At 35.1% G+C, this 24959-nt stretch overlaps 1 protein-coding gene across 5 annotated transcripts in view; it reads right to left on the bottom strand.

The window, feature by feature from the left end:
- Positions 1-24959, bottom strand: part of TBL1XR1 (TBL1X/Y related 1) — a 178170-nt gene that overhangs the window by 16979 nt on the left and 136232 nt on the right. For 4 of the 5 annotated variants that reach the window (XM_061194463.1, XM_061194464.1, XM_061194465.1 and 1 more), the window contains 8 exons: positions 24514-24616; positions 13025-13170; positions 10679-10901; positions 9810-9942; positions 9282-9423; positions 6577-6640; positions 6386-6483; positions 5088-5148 (listed from right to left, as the gene is read on the bottom strand). In XM_061194463.1, the coding sequence (XP_061050446.1) occupies positions 5088-5148; positions 6386-6483; positions 6577-6640; positions 9282-9423; positions 9810-9942; positions 10679-10901; positions 13025-13170; positions 24514-24571 (925 nt within the window). In that variant the 5' untranslated portion in view covers positions 24572-24616. The remainder of the gene's footprint in view (positions 1-5087; positions 5149-6385; positions 6484-6576; positions 6641-9281; positions 9424-9809; positions 9943-10678; positions 10902-13024; positions 13171-24513; positions 24617-24959) is intronic. The other variant, XM_061194466.1, reaches the window with a different exon arrangement.

Below are 24959 nucleotides of genomic sequence, written 5' to 3'. Positions count from 1 at the left end.
CACAGTTCCTGAGAGAAGGGAAATCAACCAACAATGTGCCTCTATAACTGCTCAAACATATGATCTGGAAAAATGTCCAGATCTTGGCACAGGGAAGAGGAATCTCCCTAGGAAGAGATTAATGAAATTCCTGAGCAGAAGAGATAAAGCTCAAAATCTGGAGAACTGAAGGCAGCTAGAATTCACAGTACTAGAAAGGACAGAGCTATGCAGACAGAGAAAGAATTCTAAAGACCTGCAGTGGGCCCTATTCACACAATTAGCTGAGTACTAATCAGCACAAGTATCTGAAGATACTAGCTGAGACCTGGGAAAGAACCACTCAAAAGAATTAGAAGAAACAATGCCTGATACTCAAGACTGGGAACAGTGTCTAAATCCACCAGACTAGAAAAACCTTTTGATTCATGGAATACTGGTTAGAGTACATCTAGGTTCTTGCCTCAGTACCAGGAAATAAATAGCCCTACGCCGAGCACTGTTTCACTGCCATTTAACAAATCTTACAAGCATGACCCAAAAGGATCAAACCATTTCCAAGTAATTTAACTATGTCCCAGAATAAATTCACAAATACTTATAAGAATACAGAAATATCCAGCAACCAACGACATAAAATTCAAAATGCCTCACTTCCAATCAAAAGTAACAAGGCATGCAAAGATGCAGGAAAATATGACCAAAACGAAGAGAAAAATCAAATCATAAAAACTGACCTAGACATTAAAGCACTTGCAACTATATATGATTTGTTCAAATACTTAAGTAGCAACATGGAAGATGTAAAAAAAGACCTAAATGAAACTTCTAGAGATTAAAACTGAAATATGTGAGATAAAAAACGTACTGGATGGAATAAACTGTAGATTAGATGCTGCAGAAGAAAAGATGTGTGAACTTGAAAACAGCAGAGATTATGCAAAAAAAAAAAAGACTGGATAAAAAAATGAACAGCACATCAGTGTATTATGGGACATCAAGCAGACTAATAAACATAATCAGAATTTCAAGTTAAAAAAAAATGTGGGGAGGAGGTAGAATATATTTTAAAGAATAATGGTCAAAAATTTTTCAAATTTGAAGAAAACTATGAACGAAGAAATCCAAGAAGCTCCAAGGACAAAAAAACATAAAGAAAACTAAACCAAGGCACAACATATGCAAATTGCACAAAATCAGTTATAAGGAGAAAAATCTTAAAAGCAGCCAGAGAAAACAAGACAAGAATAATAAGGATAAAAATGGTAGCAAGTTCAAATTGAAAATAGTGTAAATAAGAAGAGGACAGAGCAACATTTTCTTTAAAGTACTGAAAGAAAAAAACCCTGTCAACCCCAGAATTCTATACCCAACAAAAATATCTTTCAGTAATGAAGGTGAAATGAAGACTTCTTAATACCTACAAAAAGAATTCATCAACATGAGATTTACACTATAAGGAATGTTAAAGCAGTTCAGGCAGGAAATAAATGATACCAGATGAAACTACGTATCTGTGCAAAGGAATGAAGAGTTGGAAATGGTAACTACGGGTAAAAAATTTTATTATTTAATCCCTTTAAAATATCACTTGAAGGTAGATGGTGGTAAGTTAAAGATGTGTACTATAAATCCCAAGGCAACCATTATAATAAAAGATTTACAGTTAATAACCCACCAAAGGAGGAAAAATGTAATCATACAAATATTCAATTAATCCAAATGGAAGCGGAAAAATAGCAAAAGAAGATGAGATAAATAGAAATATGATTAATTTAAATGCAATCATTATCAATAATCACATTAAATGTAAATAGCCTAAATATTGCCATTAAAAGGCAGACGTTGATATTGAATGAACAAGCAATATATGATGCCTACATAAAATATACATCAAATATAACAAAATTAATAGATTAAAAGTAAAAGCATGGAGAAATATATACCATGCCAACACTAACCAAAAGAAAACTGGAGGGGCTACATTAATATGAGACAAAGTAGATTTCAGAGCACAAAAAATAAAATGGAAAAAAAAAAAGAGGGTCGCTAACAAAATGATAAAGGGGTCAATTCAACATGAGGTTGCAACATTCCTAAACATTCATGCCCCTAACAACATTGTTTCAAAACACATAAAGCAAAAATTGACAGAGCTTCAAAGAAAATAGAAATTATTGTATTTTCCAATTATTGTTGATGATTTCAATACCCCTCTCTCAGTAACAGATGGTATAAGTAGACAGAATAATCAGTAAAGGCCATAAAAGATTTGAACATTATCAAACAACTTGACCTAAATGACATTTATGAGAACAATGGAATTAAATTAGAAAGCAATATTACAAAGATCTTTAAAATTTTTCCAAATACTCAGAAATTAACACACTTCTAAATAACCCATGGGTCAAAGAAGGAATCAAAATTACTCCAGAAAGTATTTTGAACTGAATGAAAACACATTTGAAAAACTGTGAGATGTCACTAAGTAGTAGTTAGAAGTAATTTATAGCACTAAATATCCCCATTAGAAAAGCAGAAAGGTCTCAAATCAGTGACCCCAACTTCTACATCAAGCAAAAAGAAAAAGAGCATATTAGCTTGATACTGAAAGCACGATACATAAAAGAACAAATTAATAAATTAAGGAATTCATCAACATTAATAATATCTGATCTTTGAGGCACACTGTCAAAACAACGCAGAGACAATCCACAGACTACGAGACAATATTTGTAAATACTTGATAAGACTTGTATCCTGAATATATAAAGAGTTCACAAGACTCAATAATAAGAAAACAACAAAGTTAAATTAAAAATCCAAAGATTTGAACAGATACTTCACCAAAGGAGACATACAGATGGTAAATTAAACCATGACAAGATGCTCAACATCATTAGTCATTAGGAAATGAAAATGAAAACCACAGTGAGGAACCACTACACGCTCATTAGGGTGGCTACAATTAAAAAGACTGACCACATACCAAGTGCTGGCAAGGAAATGGAGGAACTGGAATACCCACTGCTGTTGGGAATGTAAACCAGTTTGGAAAACATAAACTTTGGAAAACAGTTGGGCAGTTTATTAACAAGTTAAACACAGACCTACCATATATCTAGCCATAACTTTCCTAGGTCTTTACACAGAGAAATGAAAACACAAGTTCATAAAAAGATAACCACATGAATGTTGATAGCAGTTTTATTTGTAATAGCTAAAACCTGGAAACAACTCAAATTTGCTTCAACAGGTAAGTGGATAAACAAACTGGTATATCAACATAATAGAATACTACTTATAAATCAAAAGAAATGCAAAATAATTATGCAGAGTGAAAGAAACCAGACACAAAAAGAATACATACTGTGTGATTCTATTTCTATAATGTAAACTAGTTTCTGGTGACAGAAAGACTATCAGTGGCTACCTGGGGAAGGGGAAGGGAATGATTTCAAAGGGGTAGGAGGAAACTTCTGAAGCTAACAGATGTACTGTCTTGAGTGTGGTGATGGTTTCAGTGATGTGTGTGTGTGTGTGTGTGTATATATATATATACATGTCAAAATATATCACACTGTGCAATGTAACTATGTATAGATGATCTTACACCAATTATACCTCAATAAAGCCGTTTAAAAAACCAAAAAAGCATGACAGAAAAGAATACCATGGGTAAAAAGGTTATTTATTTGTAAAATGACTTCAACACCATCTACCTCATTGGGCTGTAGCCAAGACTAAACGGGATCGTGTTTATAAAGAGCATCATCTCCAACACAAAGGTGGTACACATTATATAGCAGCTAGTAACAGTGCCACACACACACTTATTTCAATTTTCCATCACTCCTAGGATGTAGGAGAAACTATAGGCAGAACAGCCAGAGGGCTAAGAGAATTCCGTCTGGGTGAGGACTAGAAGCAAAGGTGAAACGGCATTAAAACAGGTAAACAAAAACTGACGTGTCAATGCTCATTAATGTGGCAAGCGTTAATCAAGCTGAAATGTTTAACATAATACTTGCAAAATTATGTTACTCAGATACTACTGAAAAATCATTTTTGTACCTTATTTGGCTTGTTTAATCACATTAAATAGAAAAATACAAAAAAGCAAAATGCCAGAAGCTGTATATTTCAATTTTAATGGTAACACTGTGCCATTGGCTGTTTGTAAAAAGTACGTTACCAAAGATTTGAAAATAACCAGAGTTACTTGTCAGCCTCCAATGCAAAACTCTACCCAACCACAACAAAATCTTGCAAAATGCAATTAAATCAGGCAGTACTAAAACTACTGTTCTAATAGTTATTAGGCATCTTGTTCCAGTTCAACATCAGTTCCTGTCCTCAGGAACCTCTGTGAAAGTAGGCACAAAAGTTCTAGGCTGCACAAGAGTGTAGGTACTAAAATCCAGGTGTCTCTACACATCAGGATGTATGCCCTGTTGCATGGCCGTATATCATGAAGAAAGAAGCACACTATTTTGGGGATCATATTTATCTGGTTTAAGTATCAAATTATTTCTTAAAAGAGAAAAACATCTAAAGCACCAAAGTTCCAACACTACCAGGAAAGCCTAATAATTTTTATTTTAGGTAAGCAGGTGGACTGATTTAGATACACAAATCCAAAATGAAAAATGACAATATCTAAACTTGTAGGAGTTTATGCAGTATTTTCATATATATGTCTTATGCTCTTAACAAATGGCATTATTTTTATCCCTCATTTACAGACAGAGAAAGTAAGGCTCAGAAAGGTTCAATGACTTGCTCAATCTTAAAGCTTGTTAAGTGGGGTGGAATCGACATTCACACCTAGACCTCCTGACTCAAAAATCTATGTTCTTACCATTAAATATTACCAACTCTAATTGCACCAGGCTGCAAATGCTTTTTTATGGTACATTTCACAGAAAACGTTTGATGATCCTCTGACAATTAACTATCTGAAAGTCAAAGAACATCGACTCCTCAAAGGACTAGTAACAAGACTGATATTGGATATTTCAAGATTTTAGATGAATTATATGCTATTAAAAGTTTAATTACAAAAATAGAAGAAAGCTCTAATTCTCATGTAAATTGTGAAGATTTACCTGAATGAAAAGGAAACTGTTGTTTGGCTTCACCAGTATGTGCATCCCAAATAATTGTAGTCTGAGATAGAAAAGAAAAATATACTGCTAAGAAGCTAGAAAGAGTTTATCATAGATGCATAAATTAGATGCCTAATTATATTAAAGCAATATGAAATGTCAGAGTGCATTTAATTTAATTTTTTAACATTTACCTTTAGTACAACGAGACTATATTCCACTTCGGGGGAAGGGGAGGGGAGGGATGACTATTAAGCAGTTTAATTTTTCCCTGGTGACTTTTTATCAGTCAACTTACTTCAAATAACAATTACTGTTGTCTAGAAAGTACCAGACATTATATTAGATTGCTTAAGAAGCTCCATTGCAATAGTGTATTTAATGTAAGATTTTTATAGCTGCTTAGCTATAAGGAGGCAAATTTTTGGTTAATAAAGTAATCAGTTAACTCCCAATTTAAGATTTTTAACGCTCACATTTACCTATAAAGACAGCTTGAATTCTGACAATAAGTAAAACAATGTCTTTTATATTACATCAAAGTATGACATATAAATCTGAATAGATATATTCACAATTCCTTTAATACCCTCCCATCACTAATTTTATAACTTTGGGGTCATAAAATATTGTAGACTGGCAGTAACTATTAATAGGGCGCTTCCCTCCCATTCCTGGCCTCCTTCATTTTTCTTCCCTTTTTTTCTACTTCCCTTTTTGACAATATACAGTTAACTCTGAGTGTGTATTTTCCTGTATTAAAATAATCTTAAATCTGCATTCATTTTGGGAGGTGTGGTAAAGGAAGTAACTTAAGAAAATGAAGGAGAAAGAAGGCCATGATTTCAACCTATCCACATTTACCAGTCTTGTTAGGTGAAAAGAGCTGGAAAGACCCGGCATTTCTTACATTTTCAATTAAACATTAGGAGTTCAGCTAACAGACTGGCTCTAAGATTTCCCATGAAATCTCTCCAGAGCCATACTCACTGATGAGATTAACTAGAAACTGTTGAAGGGAGGCAAAAAGTATAGGATGTATGACATTCATTATGGCTCAAATTCCCAAAAAATGAGGAGTGGTCACACAGATAAAGAATAAAGGGCATCTGAATGAGTAGATTCAGGAATGAGCTGACAGAAAATCTAAGAAAGCATTACTATTCCTATCATAAATTTATACATGAATTTCCCAAATATGAATGTTTTCTTGTTTATGTGATTAGCAGAGAAAAACATTACTTTCAATTATACTCTTTAACAAATTAAACTTTACAGAAGTTAAATATTCTTTTTACCTTGTCTACTCCAGCACTTAGGATGAAATTTCCTTTCTTATTCCATTTTAATGCAAATATAGGGCCTTTATGCTGCCCCAAGGTGCTAGCAAGATTACCTAATATTCAAAAGGAAAAACATTAAAATTACTTTAAGCTTTATAACTTAGATCAACAATAAAAACAAATGAAAAAAAAAAAGCTTCATTTACCATCTTTAGTCCATATTCTGGCAAACCCATCGTAGGAACCAGTTGCTAGAAGTGTACCTTCACTCTGTCAGAGAAACACACTTCTTTCAATTATATAATCCAGAAAGGGCGTTTAATTTTTATTAAAATATATTATGTTTAAATCCTAAGTATAGCAGATCCGTGACATTCTCTGCTTCAAAATCTTCAGCTTTGTCTATTTGGAAGTGCCACAAAAGGCCTACAATACACCCTTCATTGCTGTGAAGCTAGTATTTCGGCAGCATTCAGTCAGTGTGCAAGCCTCATACCCAAATCTCAAGAATGGCAGGAACTGCTCTGGAGCAGAATCGGTATGCTAAGGTCTACTGCATTCTCATAGATCCACATGACTAAAGATGGGGGTGGGGTGGTGGACTGAGAAGGACATCAAAATCACAATCTTATGATGATTTTATACAAGTAAAAAGCAAAATCTTCCAAAATATTTCATTACAATTAGAAGTTTTTATATGATCCTCCCTCTAAATCTTTTACTGTCTAAACTCTGTGTGTGTGTGTGTGTGTGTGTGTGTGTGTGTGTGTGTATATGTATGTTCCAAACAATATTGTTTCAGATGATCAGATTCTTAAGTATCACTAAATGTTTCTTTCCTTTGTTAATTCTTTCCCAATATGAAATCCTTACCAATAAAAATAGCAACACAAGAAAAACAGCCGGAAAAGAGTGTAGGCTGACTTTAGAGTAAATGAAGTGAGTACCAACTGTCAGGAACTACTCTACTATGAGAATAAATCCATACCATTTTCTCTAACCTTATATTCCTCTACTGTGCCTTGAATAATGGTACAACAGAAGGACTTGATAAGATCTAACTTATTCTATGGAAATGCAAGTTACAGGGTACATTACACAGACTGCTGCTGGGATGATTAAACACTACTGGAGAGACAGAATGAAATCCTGCCTTACTCAGTACTTTTTGATGCTTTTTGGTAGGGCACTGAAAACAAGATCACCTTTTTCAGACCTCTCAAGCCATCTAGCTGTACAGGTAAGTGACAAACAAATGCTGGTTCTAGGGGTTGTAGACTCAGTTTTGCTAGGATTTGGAAATCCCCTTTAGTTCTATCTCAGGAAGAGGGAGCAATGTCGAAGCCAACAGCAAAAGCTTATTTCCAGACTCTGCACAATGGAAAGTTTCCTTTAAACTAATGGTCCCCAAATGTTTTATATCATGGACCGCTAAGGTAGGAAAAGAACACTTTGAAGATCAGATATCTCACAGGCTTTTGCTTTAATCATGGAAATGAGCCATTAATCAACAGTAACATTTTCCCCTTTGAGCAGAAGATTTAAGTTCATAGTGAATAATAAATCTTTGAAAAGTCTACACTTTTAAAAACTTTAACTTGCAGTTCAGAACCACCAAGCTCAACAAACCATTTGTTAACCATCCTTTTCAGTGTAAACTATAAATTTCATTAAATTAACACGGTCTCTGAGCCAAACAGCTTAAGAAGGCTATAACGCCTTTGACCTACGATACAGTAAGGTCCCATATTAAGAAGATAATTCTTAGTTCTGACTCTACAATCAAATAATACTGAAATGTGCTAAACCTCTTTTCATTTTTAGAATTCTCAACTTTATAGGAGGGGAAGGATAAATACATTGCTGGAATTTAGAACTAAGAACACTAAAAAACCTTACCTATGAGTTCTGGAAAAATTTCACAGAAACTGAGTTTAGCTAGCGTAATCATTTTTAAAGATAGATCTCATTTCCTGGAAAGAGATTTGTAAGATTCTTTGGAAAGCCCCACAAAAAGTTGTTAAACAGAGGACAGAGAAGGAAAGGATGTCCACTTGCTAAGGAAAGGACAGCTGACCCCTAAAATTCTTGGTAACACTGATATAGTCTAAGAGGCTTCTTAGAATTGGGGGTGGGGGGTAGGTGGTGCAGTGGGGAGTTGTTAAAAAATGGATGCAAAGTTATAAGGAAGAAAAAAGGCAACACGGAATAAAGGAAAAGGTATAGAAACTTTAAAAATGCTGATTTTCCACAAAGTAATCATGGGAATGGAAACAAACAAAGCTGTTAATCATGTATTTGAAACTGAAAGGGTGAAGCTTTATCAATAATGAAATCAAACTTCCTGGTAAGTCAGAGTAGTCAAAGATGTTGAATCATATATAGAATCAGAGAATTATAAGATTCTTACAGCTAGGATAAAGCTTGTAATATAGACAATGGTTCCTAAAAGGCAGCTGGCGATGAAGTTTTCATCAGTTCACAGCAAAATGAGAAAACAAGAATGTTTTTATTATATAGATTTCTCTTATACCCCCAACAAAGGACTTAGTAGTTAAGAACTCAGTATGTACCTGTTATTGATTTTCATCTATTACTTCATTTACATAGGACCATTACACTTCTACTTTACATGTGACGAAAATAAAGTACAGAGGGACCGACCACCAGTTATACAAAGGTTCTACAGCTAGATAAACTGAGGAGCTGGAAGATGAACCTTGGTCTGAGTGCTCAAGGGCCAGTCTTTGTTTTTAACACATTTGGGGGTGGAGACTTGTAGTCTGTTGTTCTTATTCATGAAATCCAAAGATATCTGAACAAACTGACATAGCCTGCGATTAGTCTGAGGCTCAGAGAGGTTAAGTATATTAGTAACTACATCCATCATGGCCAGTACAGTGATACTCACATTCCAGTCTAGAGATGTCACATCCTTGTTGCTTGGGACATCTTGCCCTCCTTCTCGTATACAATGTCTAAGTACTAACTGTGTGGAGCCACTAGTGCTATTTTCACTAAGATTCCATATTCTTGCTGTTGAGTCTCCAGACCTATAAAGTATGCAACATATTTTAAATCCTCAACATATTTTAAATCCTCATGATATTCTCAAGTATTCCAGAATCAAGGCAACAAATTTACATTCTATATATTAATAAGGCAAATAAAAACTAGACTATCAGGGATGTATTTCCATTTCCAGTGTTTTTCTCAGTCTCCATTTTGGGGGGGCCCCCCAAACACTCCTGAGGTAGTAACTTTTAAGATTAAAACTTCTAAGATTACTTTATGAAGAAATAAAGGTTTACAGAGGCAAAATGACCACAAATAAGCAACAACAAAAACCTGAAAATGTACGTAATATATTTATAAAATATGCAATATTTCAGTAAGATACTTTTAGAAATCCATTTTAGTTTCACTTTGAGAAACGTACCCTGATGCCAAGAGATCACTAACGGGGTTCCAGGCACAGATGAAAACTTCAGATTCATGGCCCCGTAACACAACTGCTTTATTAGGAGGGATTTCAACATCCCCATCCACTTCCATCATATCAGTATGATTATCTGCATCATGAGAAATAAATGGAAAATTCCAGTTAGGTAATATTACAACATACTGGAGAAAAAAAAAGAATTCTTAACTAGCAAATATCTCCTTCATATCATAGTGTAACTTCTTTTCCTCCACTATGTCAGGTAAGGGTGAAAATGACTACACAGTATTTTTATCACATGAAAAATAAATTCCTATCTTTAGTTAAGTATGAACATACTTTTTTCAAATAGAGATGTGCATCTGAGTTTGTGTTCAGAGATGGGGTTCGCAGGGAGCAGGAATAGAGGAAGACTGAAAGGAGGTTAGACCCAAACATAGCTACAATGAGAAAATGTTTTGAATTAAGTATAATCCATGCCAACACTGCTCTGAGCTTCTGCCAGTAGGGGTTGCTGGTATCATTCATATAACATCACGGTTGCCTTTATATCTCCATGTCAAAGCTTCATTGTTTTTGTTAATGACTAGTGTTACAGATTATATTTAGAAATGAAATGCAGATATGAAATTCACTTAACAATAGAAAAATGGTTTCTAAATATTTTAAAAAGAAAATAAAATCCATGAAAGTAAATCTAGCTTTATGGAGCTTTAGGCATTAGAAATCTGAATTGTGTGATACAAGTTAGGGGAACAAGTTGCAAAAATGAAATAGATAATGTTATTTCAGCTAGAATGAGGCATCCCCATAAAGCAAGTATTTTTTCTGCAAAGGAACTTAAAAAAATTCTTCTCTCAGCTCACTTGCTATAGTATGTGCTCCATTCTCCTCCCCATTTGCCGTGTTTTCTCCATTTTTTGCAGATCCTTGTTGGTTTGTTGCAGCTGCGGCAGCTGCAGCAGCTGCTGCTTGTTGCTGTGCAAGTTTATCTCTGTAAGCTTGTTGTCTTGTTTGTACTACATCAGGCATTACGGCATCTATCAGTGACAGAGACTCTATTGGTCGACCATCAAACAAGGTACCATCCTGGATTTGAAAAATTATAAGAAGAAAAATCAAAGGTAACACATTTAATTTGTATTCATACAAGTCAACAGCAGAAATGGAAATCTTCATTCCAAGAAAAAATACTTTCAGATAATTTTCTGAATGCATGTAAGAAGGAAAGGAATCAGGAGGGAAGAAGGAACCTACAAGATGCACCGCAAACAGCTGCTTAAATCCTCCTCACAGAGTTCATATTGTTAAATGCTGCACAGATTAAAGCTGAAATTTTCAAAGGAATAAAAAACGTAGGCCTGTATGATAAAAAAGGCTTATTAATTATATTCCAAAGTTCTGTTAGTCAAAAGCAATATGGAATAGTTCATACAATGATAAGAGATTTGGTGCCACATTTTAGTAAGTATTCAATACTTCTTTAAAACTAAAAACTTTTAAAATAGCTTTGTTGAACTCAAAAGTTTCTTGTGATTTGATTAAAATATTAAAACAGAAATATACATCAGATATTACGTTATACAAGCATCTCATTTTACTAATGTTGAAATATGAGCACCACAAGGTTAAAGACTTGCAGTTCCACAGCTAGTCAATGGCAGCTGGAGTCTGTTAACTGGTGCTATTGAGAGCACCATCAAAAGACCAACACTACCACCATCGCCTGGTAACTTGTTATAAATGTAGATTCAAACCTACAGAATCAAAATTTCTGAAGGGCTCGGGCATCCCTGTTTTAACAAGCTCTCTGGGGGAGTCTTATGCACACGAACATTTGAGAAGTACCGCTGTAACTCACAGGCTAACGCTCTTCAATTTTATCAAGTTGCTATAATTTTCCAAAGCTCCTCTCACTGATATTCGGAAGTTCAAAATGAGTTCTTCAGCAAGCACAAGAAGAGACACAGATACAGAGCAAGTCAGAAATAGAAACAGTGCAGAATATTAGATAGGAATATGCACATGTGAAGCCTGGCTCACTTAAGCTAGTGAACATGCACTATTGATAATCTACAGCGGTGTGATGGGGTGCTCCGAGTTACAAAACACAGCACATCTTTCTGAACTGCCAATTGTAATGGAGTATTTGAGGAGTAAGAGAAAGTATTTAAACTTGTAAGTAACTTAAAAATATTAAAACCAATACAGCTACATTGTGGAGTTCCACATTAAATCTACAAAAAAATTTTCAGAAAAAATGAGACTTCATCTCTGGCCACTGGTACAAATTGTTTATCATCCTCTGCAATAAAGGATACTGTTGGGAGAGAAAGTGCTAAAAGACAATGAGGACACTTTTAATTTAGTATTAGTGGATTTTTCAGTTATAGAGATGAGGAAACGAAAAAATAATCAATTTAACAGACTATATAATTATAGTAATAAATAGTGATGTAGAAACCATGGATGCTTCAGTTTTTAAAATACCTGCAAAAGGAAAGGGGGATATGTTAATCTCTGAAATGAAAATAAGGTAAAAAAGCTCCACTTATCATAAATCCTGACCACATATGAAAATTTTCAGCTACACCAGGGTTTGCAAACTCTTTCTGTATAAGACTAGAGAGTAAATATTCTGGGCTTTGCAGACCATAAGGTCTCTGTCACAACCGCTCAATGCTGCCACTGTGGCACAAAAGCAGCCAGATACTATGAAAATGAAGGAGCATGGCTGCGTCCCAGGCAAACTTTACAGAAACGAGCAAGACAGGATTCGGCTCATGGGTCATAGTTGGCTGACGCATGAGTTAAACTGCCTATACCATACAGACCTAGGTAATAGTATCAAGAGTTGTCTTTAATTATAAACTTCCTTCCAAAATCAGTTATAACCAAATAACCTGAGAATTTCTAATTTCTCAATCAATTATGCTCTCAGTATGCCACACCACAATTTTCTTATTTTAAAGAAAATTATTTCTTACTGTATACTTATAAAAACCATGTAAAGAGAAGTAAGATAATGGCTCTTACAGTTGGGAGCCAACATGCCTTGGCTGTATGACCTGACCACCACATTAGGAATAATGCCCTTCAATCTTGTTCACCTGGTGAAGCTGAAGTCAGATAATGAATGAGTAAGCAAGATATCAGATACTGAAGGAAACATTTAGGAGTAAGAATCAGTATTTGAACTAAGTCTTCCTTACCTCATTAATACTAACTTCTGCCTCTACATACTGTAGACCTTTCTGGATGATAGAAATCAATGCAGCAGGCGGGACGAGGGCACCATTTATGTTAGACTGACTGATATGGCTTTCTATACCAAAGGTGAACGCTGAATGAGAAAATCCTGAAAGCAAAAGAAAAGGTATAACAATTTATTCTCCAAGTGGCAACATGCTATGTGACACAAATGAAAGACCTCTACAGTCTTTCAAAATCACATTCCACCCATCTGAAATCCCAGACTGTTAGCTAAGGTCAAATATGTTTTTAAACAAAAGAAGTATCAAAATCCAAACAAGTTAACCTTTATGTATTTTCCTTTTCACCTTAATTACATAATGGTGGCACATAATTTTCCTCAACAAATAGTATCAAACTTTAAAACTGGAAAAAGGCCTTTGTAGACCATGTGACTCAACTGCTTTACTCAAGATAATTTAGCCCAAGGTATACTGACATTTAATATTTCCGTAGTATATTTAAATTTCTACATACAAATCATCACACACCTTATAAATTCAATATTTTGCAGGTTATTTTAAAAAGCTACTTAGGAAATTAAAAGCAAACTAATATAAGGAATGAAAACTGAAATTTAATAATGAAAAATAATTTGTATGCTTAAATTTCATTGTATGTATGATTAAATGTTTAAAAAAAATGTTACTAATTCTTTGCGACTTAGCAATAACCCATCTAAATGAAAGCTTTAGAAAATGAAGAGTTGGCAAGTGAAAATCCAATTTGATTGTCCAACAACAATTCTTTAATTTTAATTTGAAATACTTAAACCAAAACATTCACATAACAAAAATCTCTTTACATTGGCCTTGTTTTGTTTTTTTTTTACTAAAGTCAAGTCCAAATTCAAAAGTAAAATTCTAGTAAACTGATAGACCCAAGGGTGGTTTTTTCTTTACCAACATTATCATCCTCTGCAGAGCTTATCATTAAATAGTAACTGTCATTAATGTATTTTCAATAATTCAATTATACATCTGTACAGAATGTTAAGAAACTTTCATACTAAATAAAGTAAACGAACATGGGCTTACTTGGGTCTTGGTTAAACTAATTTAATCCATATAATGTGTTATCTAGCCTGTCTATCCTAGCTGTTTAGTGCTTAGTCCATGTCTTTTTCCATTTTGTGCTCCCACTCTCAGGCTCCTTGTGGCACTTACGAACAGTCTATAATAAAATACTGTGGGCTCACAAATAGCATGTGGCTAGGAGAAATTTTAATTGGTTAATAGAGAGCCAAAGTACACCAAGGTTGATTTTCCTTAGGGGTGCTCCTTCCTTACCTCTTTGGGACACCTAACCATTCCTGTAAATACCCATAGTGAGAAGTAAAAAGATGTTACCTTTAAGACTTGAATTTTGACTTCTTGATTTCGCCCACAGACAAGATCATTATTAAACGCATGTACAGTCTGCAACTTAACCTGAGCTCACAAGGAAGGCTAAGAAACATACAAATAAAAAAATGCACCATTTTGCATTGTCCCTGTCAGGAAACCCACAACTACTTGAGCGTGAGTAGACTCCAGATCACCAGGATAGGAAGCTGAGAAAAAAGACTGGGAAGGATGGGGAGAAAGGGTGAGAGATACAGCAGTGAAATCCATGAGCAGTGAGGTTGGAGACTCCTGTTCTCAATTTCAGATCCCTCCCCAAATAAATTCTGCAGTAGATCATAAATAGAAAAAAAAAAAAAAGCTAAACAGCCAAGTGGCTTAGGGATTTAAAAAGACTTCAAGATAGATGATATCACTTATAGAGGGCCTATACCATGCACACACATATACTTTTATTACTTTATTATCCGAATTAGCAGATGTGAAAACAGTCACATAGAAAATAAGGATTCACTCAGGGACCATGGCCATCACCACGGCATTCTCCCAATCCTACTGAACAGTGAGAATATGGTCAAGGATAAAGTTAAGGCAGAGTGAGCTCCTGTTTATTAACAGAAAATAAAAGACTGCATCACTGTTCTTGTTCCATCTCAGGGTATTCGAAAGTGGCATCAGTAGTGCATGAAACATTAAGACACCTTATTAGCAAGTTATTTTGATCTTCATAAGCCTTCTAAATTGTAGCAGAGTCTATGATTTCTGTACTCCAACTCCTAAGTACAATTTAAATAATCATTAATTACATTTAACCCTGTTTAATTAGATGGTAGAGTTCAAACTTATGTCAAAGAATATCCTAAGAGTTGCAGGTAGAACGATGTCAATTTTTGGCTGGTATGTTGCCTATATCCCGAATTCGTTTTGTGAGATCAGGTGCTCACTGCCATGTCAAGTTATTACGTATGTGCTTAGAATGTTCTCAAATAGCAAGAAAACAACCCTAAAGCGGTCATTAGCACTGTTTTGGCACTTATTGCTAATGTTTACCCTAAAGAAGGTCCATACTTAAATGCTCTGCTTAAATACATGATGAACTCAACTATAACTTTTTCTTTATTTCTAGTTACAGCATTACACGACAGCTTAAAATCATTATGTTCAAAACTACTCTTCTTCTTCCCCTCCCTAAAACTTCTTTTTCCTTAGAAATTTCTCACCTTACTTCGCTATACCTGAAGGGCATCCTAACTTCCACCTCAGACCCTGGCATTCCACCATTTTGCCAAATCCTATCAATCCTCCCTCTCTGGTCCCTGTCATCAGCTTTCCTTTTGTGCCAGAATGTGGAATTTAGTCCCCCATCATCCTCTGCCTGGACTACTGCTGTCCTAAGTTCCTTTCCTCTCCTCCCCAGTCCAGTACGCTTGCTACACTATAGCCAGACTACTACTTGTAAAACAAAAACTGATCATGCTGGGCTTCCCTGGTGGAGCAGTGGTTAAGAATCCGCCTGCCAATGCAGGGGACACGGGTTCGAGCCCTGGTCCGGGAAGATCCCACATGCCGCGGAGCAAGTAAGCCTGTGCGCCACAACTATTGATCCAGCGCTCTAGAGCCTGTGAGCCACAACTACTGAAGCCCGTGCGCCTAGAGCCCGTGCTCTGCAACAAGAGAAGCCACCGCAATGAGAAGCCCATGCACCGCAAAGAAGAGTAGCCCCCGCTCGCCGCAACTAGAGAAAGCCCGCGCGCTGCAACGAAGACCCAACGCAGCCAAAAATAAATAAATAAAATAAATAAATTTAAAAAAACAAAGTATGTTTAAAAACAAACCAAAAAAACTGATCATACCACTCCTTACCTGAGTACTTTCAATGATCCTTTTGGCCTTCATAATCAAGGCACACAGTTACTTTTGTAATCTTGACCCTACCCATCTCTCCAGGCTCATCTCTCCAATTCCACCCTCCCACTCTTCCCAATGCACATTAAGTTCAAGTGACTGCCAACTACAAGGTAACACCTAGAATATATTGTGCTATCTCATGCCTTTGGGCCCTATGCGTTCCTGTGCTCTTTTCACCTATGTGAATAGAGGTGAAGTCCTTCCTTCTGCCGCTCCAGGGTTGATAATTCTCTTCTATGCTAATCCTATAATTTGTATACGTATAGCATCTACTCGTTGTGTGTATGTATATGACTAACAGACTGGGCTGCCTGAGGATGGGGTTTATGTCTAGTAATCTTTCAATTCTGGTAAACTAGATGTCACCTAATTATACTAGTGCTCAAAAAACATTTGTTAAATCAGAACGCAATTCTACTATAATTTATCTTAGCACATCAGGAAATCTATGCATCCAGAAAAAACATACGACTTAAATCTCCCTTGAGAAACTAAAACCTGAACCAGGGTTATGCCAAAATATATTTATTTGCATTTACTTGTAAATATATATGCAGGCAATACTTTTTCAGGGACAACTTTTGATCTACATGGTAAAAGGCAAAAAGCCTCTATTAGGCTAGCAGGCAAGTCTAGCCTGCTTGCCTAATAGAACATCCCTTCTTTCCAGGGGTAGAAGCAAATCTGATATAAATAATACTCTGTATAAATATTTTGTAATCAAATATTCTACACATTCACTAGCGTGATTAAGATTTGGGAGGTAGAAAAGGAATTCCAGAGAGGAGTAAGGCTGAAAACCACAAAGTTCAGTATACAGTAATTCAGTGACATTCAGTGATAAAGACCAGCAGTGGTAGGGGGTCTATGTGGAGTCACCCTTGAGACCATGCACTGTTCCCATGTAAGAAATGAGGTCACAAGACAACCATTTTCTACATATTGCTTGTTTCAGGAGTGCTTTCCCTTGGGATGACAGGGATTATATTCTCAAAGGGAAGTAAAGTCCTCTAGAGCCTGTCAACTCTACTTTGCAAATTGAGAATATACGACCATGAAAAGGGGCCCTGAATGCGGTTATGGTGTAGGGTGTCTGAACAAGGGGGTGTGGGGGGGGGCGGGGAAATGCAAAGCTTAACTACTATCACAGCACAGTGCCCTAGTCTGGAAGCAAAATCTGATTTATCCAAGGTCCTTTTTAAGCTTCAGGTCAGAAAAGCCCAGAAAGTTATATCCCGACTTCCATCACCATAACACTCCCTTGCCCCCAAATCTGTTTCCAATTCTGTCCTACAGACCCAGAGTTTTGTTTACTATAAAAAGTTCCCTACTTAAATGCTTAAAGGTTTTAGAAAAGGTAAAAAGAAGTAGAGGAAAAAATGCTATAGGGGACCTTGTATGTTGAAGAGTTAGACCTAGCACTTAAAAAAAAAAAAAAAAAAAAAAAGGAAAGAAGAAAAAAAATTTACAATACCAAAACCCAAATACAACTGTTAAAAGTTTTTATTTCCTTCTTTCCAGCACAATACACTGGCTATACAGTTTTGTGCCCTAATTTTTCCCTTAAAATATATATATGTATATAACTATGAACATTTGATATGAATTATATTTTCTGAAATAATTTTATTATCATAATATTCAGCCAATAAATGTACTTAACTAGTAAATTATTCATCCTATGGCTGGACATTTGGACTTTCCCAATATTCACTATTTAAAAAGACTCTTACCTCAAATATCTATGTGTATAGGCTTTTGCCATATATATATGTTTTTCTCCTTAGGATGGAGTCCCTCAAAAGTAGAAGGGGACATCAGCATTTTAAAGGAAGTTCATGATTGCCAAATTGCTTTTCCAAAAAATTGTACAAATTTATAATGCCATCAGCAATTTATATGTTTCCTTACACCCTTGCTACGCTGGCTATTCCTAAAAAAACAAAAAGATTACTATTAAGATTGAACAAGTTCTCTTTTTGGCAACTATTAAAGGGCCTTTGTCTTTTAACAAGTATGTCAGTAGGAATGTGTAATAGGAATTTCCTTTATCAGCAAAAAATAGTCAGCTTACAAAAAGAGGAGAAAAACTGATTTGGAAGTATAAAAGTATAGTCATTACCAGCATTTATGACAACTGCTTGCTGTTTGTTGCTAAGGAGTCATGTGTAAAACAACTCTGTGTGTCAAATCAATGTTACTGCATATTTTATTTTATTATAAAGCAAAACTATATACCTACTTACACTTTTGTAACTGACCATCTACTCATAAAAATTGAAAGAAAGACTCACAGTGGACATACCAGATGCTGAGCTCCCCTCACTCCCATTCTTCACGACTAGAGGCACATTACCGATAGCCAGTTTAACCTAACTACATCCAGCCTGCTGTAAAAATCTGTTTATAAATGGCACCAGCAGGGCATATGTAGGAAGGAATGTTTATCTAGCCCAGTTCTGAGTCAAGAGAAACTACATTGTCATTTTATTGCTGATATTTTACTGCCCGTTGTCCGGGTTAATACAAAGTCACTAAATGAAAAAGACAAATGAATGGGCTCTTTGGTGTTATAAGTCAGAACCTTAATGTTATATATAAACATTCAGGTTAGTTTGTGCCCACTATGATCGTGTTTAGATTTCCAAATTAAGTGTGTGTTTGATGTGTGATCTTAAAAGCAAATATAACATTTTAAGTAAGCATCACGTCAGAAGAAGTGGTGTGGTACAAGGCCTATTTCCTGCGAGACACAATATCCCTTTGAAACGATTAGGAAACAGTGGAGAGAAGTGGGGTGCAGGAGAGACAAGACAATCTTTCATGAAGCAAATGCTTTAAGCCTACATATGTCATCACCTTCTCATAAATGGAAACTACATGGCAAGATGAATCTTAGTTCTAAAAACATGAGGATTTTAAAAAATAACAGTACTCAGAATCACAATCTAGAAAATTACTCAGTAACAAGCACATGTTGTTTTTGCATTTTCCAATTAGTTTTCAATCATAAGATGTAACCGTTTCATAGCATTCAACATTCAAGTTCACCATAAATATGTTATTGAGTTCCTAAACATGTAACAGATGACAGTTAAATCTAGAATCCAGAATTCTCCCCTAAACCAAATACATAATTTAAGCAAAATAAAATTTCATCTTAGACAAAGCAACAAGAAAGACGGGTGCCACAAAGTTCACAAATAATTGCCAGGAACAATTTCTTTAGGAAAACAAAAAACCTGTGAATAACTACAGGAGAGTCAAGTGATACAAAGGGGGAGCAGATGGGGGGAAGGAAAATTTAACAGATGCAAACCAGCTTAGCTCTTCTAAAATTAACACTGCATCAGGTTCTGTTATATACAACTAACTATAGTATGTACCACTTAGTACTTATTCTGCATATGGTTGCTAGATAGGCGTTGTTAGGGCAATCAAATTATTAATGGCCTTGGGTGAATGCTAATTAAAGGGAGCATACTGAATCAAATCCATCGTTACTTACAGTACTACATGTCAAATACACTCAATTTCCAAGTCATCGCAAAAGAAAAAAAGAATAACAAATTTTATTCCCCAGGAAATATGTTTCATATTTTTAAATATGAAAAGCCTAGTTCATAATAGTGCAAAATGATGATGACCAAAGTAATATGTTTAGGGTGAACTTTCTAGAGATAAAAATAAGACAAAAGTTCCAACACAGTAAAACCATTCCACAATAAATAAGCTTTCCTCTTAATTAATTTTAATGAATGGGGAAGGATGGCTTATTTCAAACAGAAGTTTATAAAACATTTGAGGCTGACTATCACACTACAGTCCCTTTCCAACAAGTAACAAATTTTACGAATGAGAAAATGGGGAGCTCTGAGAAGTTATGTATCTGGGGGCGGGGGGGTACTTTTAACAGGTAATATTTTCTAGTGCTGATAATATTCATAATAGGAGATTTAGCACACAGTATAAAATATTTAAGATTAAAACAATTTAAGTGATTTTATTCCCTCTGGAGATGGATACCACAGTCCAGTCAACATTAAACACTGCAGAGAATATGAGAAGCTCTTACTGAAAACATTATTTCTAAATCACACATTTATCAAAAAAGAACAAGACTTTCATAAGGTGTTTTTAGACTTTCTGAGAACCTTTCAGATAATGAGACAAGCAAGAAGGAAATTTTATTTTCCTTTGTGGCAGGTCTTTACAAACCAGCCCTTTGAATGTCTTGGCACAGATACTTTCTTTGCTGTAAATACTTCTTTTCTTCCTATCTCCTAATCCGATTCAGTACTCTTTTAGAGGGAAGGTAGCAATATTAAGATTCTACTTTCTTCTGCATTGTTTTAAATCTTTCAAGCGAAATAACTATGGCCTGAAAGTAATTTACATCATTTTTTCTTAGCTGTTTAACAACTAATTCTCCCTATGAGTATGAAATTCTTGTAAGTTACGGTGATAAATAAATACTGAATCCCCAAAACAACCCAGAGAAGGAATTACTGGACTAGGTGATTCCAAAAACTACAATCCACTACAAAAGTGGCCATTTTTATGTATAATTAGAGATCAGAATCATAAGTGGCAAGTGTTAAGATGGGTTAGATTCCGATCTCTACCTGAAACCTGTCCTGAGTTGACGGATGTTTCTTAAACTCTTTCCTATCTCTTATCTCTGGAATTAATTTCAAATGAATGTCTCATGGTATCCTTTATCTCATAAACATGCCTCATCATTCTTGCTAAACCTTGCCTACAAATAAAAATACACCACTTTAGGGGCAGCTCCCTCTTTAGGCGATATTCTCACACTCCAAACCTCAATATGCACATTTCAGGCTTTCTACTTTATCTCAAATAGTTACTAAATATAATTTTTCTTTCAAGATATTGTGGACATGCAACACTTTCTTGTCAAGTTCTAACTGTCCTACAACTAACACAGACCAGTGGCTTTCAAACTTAATAGTGCCTAGGAACCACCTGGAGCATGTCAACCCACCAGTGGAGCAAAGTCAAAACGTCATCAGTGCTACCAGGTCCCCTTCCCTCTCCCTGGAACACACCCTCTCTCTCCGACCTTCTTACTGCGTCCATCCTTTCTGTGGCGGGGCCAGAAAAGGAAACTGGAAGTGCCACTATGCTGACTTCTCATTCCGTTCCCCAACAGTCTTCAAAACACAAGCTCGTCTGAAAAGTACCTCCTTCCTTTTCAAATGAGCACCAGATTCACCACATTACGCAGTATAAGATAATGTGCAATTTAATAAGGCAAAGTGGGAAATTTACTCAATTATTCCTATCAGAACCTATACAAAGGCTGCGTACTGCCCACGTTTACAGCAATTATGTTTTTTAAAAAATCATAAATTGGACATATTTGGCATGAAAGAATACCACTTATGAGCTATTCACACCTAAAATTAGTCTGAAATAGCTGAGTTAAGGAATTTGGAACCTATCAATTTGAGTGGGCTTTTTTCCTCAGTAGTTTATCATTTCGGTTGTTGCAGTTTCAGAGTCTTTCTGAAGCAGAGATATGAGGGGGTAGGGGTGTCATTTCTCCCTCTGTGTGGAGAAAACAAAAAAATTAAAGACCTTTAAGAAACAATGGCCAGAGCAAATATGATGGAAACCACTGCCTAATACAGAGTTCTGAGTGTTGAGAATAACAAACATGTACTTTTCAAATGTGTGTACTATATATTCAAGCTTATAAAGCAAATTTATGTTGTGACCTTGCCTGAACAAATTATATTTTAATGAGAAAACTTTGTATTAATAGTTCATGCAGGAGAAAACAATTTCAACATAATCAAAGATTTCAAGATCTAGAATTAGATTTAGGGGAAAATGGCACAATCTTCGATTTTGAGTTTTTAAAGTGAGTTTGTAAATAATTAGCAACCATGTACTAATTATCAAGTTGTTTTATATTTTAATTTTCTGGAAGACAATTTTATTTTACAATGTAAACCCATAATAAAGTCACTTCTGTATTAAAAAAAAAAAATGTCATCAGTGTAGTCTGATTTTCCCCTATAAAACATAATGTAAACAGGAAGTTACCAATTTTATAAAGGGACTGGTGTTCACATTTTTAGAGATGTGGCTTAACATCATACTTCATCACCAGTACGACTGTAAAGTACAAAGTTTTCTAAATAATACACAAAGCACAACTAGGAACACAGTTAACAATTACACAGACTTAATACGATAAATATCAGTCTACCATACAAAGGTTTTTGTAAAAAAATATTATTCTTGCTTTATGTTTACTGCAATATAAAATACCTTAAAACATGAAATTTAGAAGCATTTCCTCTGAGAACATAAGCAACTTTAAGACTTTTGATAATACTTAATCACTGGACACTCTTTCAGAAATTAATCCAGAGTATTATTTTACTGTCCCTTTCACTTGCTGTATTTTCTTATAGCGACATAGAACATCAATCTGTGGGTTTCTGTTTGGAAATAAGATTTGAGCGTTCATTCACATCTCTAACTTCACCTTCCCCTACTTCACCTCAGCGTAGGCTGAACCACAGGATGTTGCTGAGCATTACAACTGCTTCTCACCTCCAGAAACAGTAGTTTCATATGGTTGAACCTAAATAGCTGCCTTTACAACACATCTACAAGCCATTACAATATACTTCCCATCCACTAATGTTTCACACTGTTTTTCGCTTTAGTGTCTAAGGCCTCAAAGCTCTGGCTTAACTGGTGGTCAGATTCAAAGGCAGAAAAACCAGAGTTCGTTTTGACCCAACAAATTCTTTCTAAATGGTCCAAAGTACTATATAACAATATCCAAACATGAGCATACATGTTACATATCTAACAGTCATTAAATCACTACCTTTTCCACTTTATTAATCATTATATCTTATGCAAAATATTCTATGGATGTCCTCTTTGGATATGCCTTCAATACCAATGTACCAATTGAAAATAAAACAAAACAAAACAAAACAAAACAAGATCTATTAATTTCAAAGCTTCATAACAAGTTATTCTGCATTCTTGGTTACTTCAGTTTCTTCTCCCTTTTTCCCTCCCTGCCATTGTTGGACATAATTTTCTCAGCTGTTCCAAGCCAGAGAGGAGAAGTGATGGTGCTTGGGAATAGAAAACGCCCCGCTCAAGAGAAAAGCTCAGAACTGGAGTGTAGCTGGGAACATCTCAACAAGCAGAAAATCTAAGATCTAAGGCCTTGTTTACATTCCCTGCATAAGAAAGAACAACTAACTAAGCCCTATAAGAAGAATAACTAGAGTTTCAAACCAAAATTGAAGGCTCAACATTCTACTCTATTCCTTCCATCCCCTCTCAAAAGTGACTACCAAAATTATCTTTTTATACCAAACCGTGCCTTACTAAACATCTCAATAACTTTAAACTATAATTTCTAAAATTCAACCTCTCCAGCATTTTTTCAACCACCAAATGATTCAATCTCATGTTAACAACCTAACTTGCCACTGTAGTCAATCTTTTCCATCATCCTATGTCCCATCCAACCCAAGTTTTTCCCTCTTCCACATTTACATATTTTCCCCCTAATCCATCCCACATCTTCCCTTGTAGTTTTCCTTCTCTTTTATGACAACACCTCTTAATCTATCTAGAAAACTTGGAGATCACTGATTTAATATGGATTACAAATGACTTTCAATGATTTATATTTACTAATCACCCCCCCAATGAAATACATTAGTAAAATTCAGGTCAAAGACACATTTAATCAATTGGGATGACATTTCTGAAAGCGTTATGAAAAAATATGGCTAATTTACCTTTTGAAATGCTAACTGCAATGAGGACCAGTAACATTAAGCTGAGGATTCTGAATATACATTATCAGATTGATGGTATCTGAGAATTTGTATGTTCCTACCAACCGTGTGCAATAATCTCACTTCATGACAAATTATAAAAATGGTCTTTGAACAGTGAAAGCCAAACCACTCGTTACAAATATTTGCCTGAGATGATTCCAACATATTTGAAAGAGTCAGAGAGTTAAACCATGCAGTAACACATAGCTTTAAAATGGCAGTCCAGACATTAAGGAAACATACAAAGTTCAACAGTTTGGACTGGTACAAATTTCAAATGCATAAAAAGTTATTTTGAGAATATTAAAATAATTTGAGGCCTATTTACTTTATGAAAGTACTCACCTGACTCTTGCAAGTATCTATATACCAAGAAGTTGACCTCATCACTGCTTATACTCATCTTTATTCCCACTTAAACCATGAGGTCACAACACAGGATATAACCCTAAAAATAAAACAAAGTTAATTAAGTATTTTCTCAATAAAATATTTTAAACAAAATGTAAACAATGTTGTAAAAACCATTTGATTTTATTAAATAATGTAAAATGAAGGTTAGATATTGCCTATTAATAAACCCTAACAAATAAAGTTACTTCCAATAATTAGTAATAGATTATACAACCAAAACACGGCTGGGTCTCTTTTTCTGCAACATATTGGCAAAAATGATTCAAAATTTACAAAAGGGCCTTTGGCATCATATTTTAATGATTATATGAAATAGCATAAAAAGTCATTCCTTTTTTCTCCTTAACTGTAAAAAACAGTATATTTGAAGAATCATA

Source organism: Eubalaena glacialis, chromosome 6, assembly GCF_028564815.1.
Source record: "Eubalaena glacialis isolate mEubGla1 chromosome 6, mEubGla1.1.hap2.+ XY, whole genome shotgun sequence".
Classification (NCBI taxonomy): domain Eukaryota; kingdom Metazoa; phylum Chordata; class Mammalia; order Artiodactyla; family Balaenidae; genus Eubalaena; species Eubalaena glacialis.
Note: the sequence above shows the minus strand (reverse complement) of the source record. Positions and strands in the feature narration are given on the sequence as shown.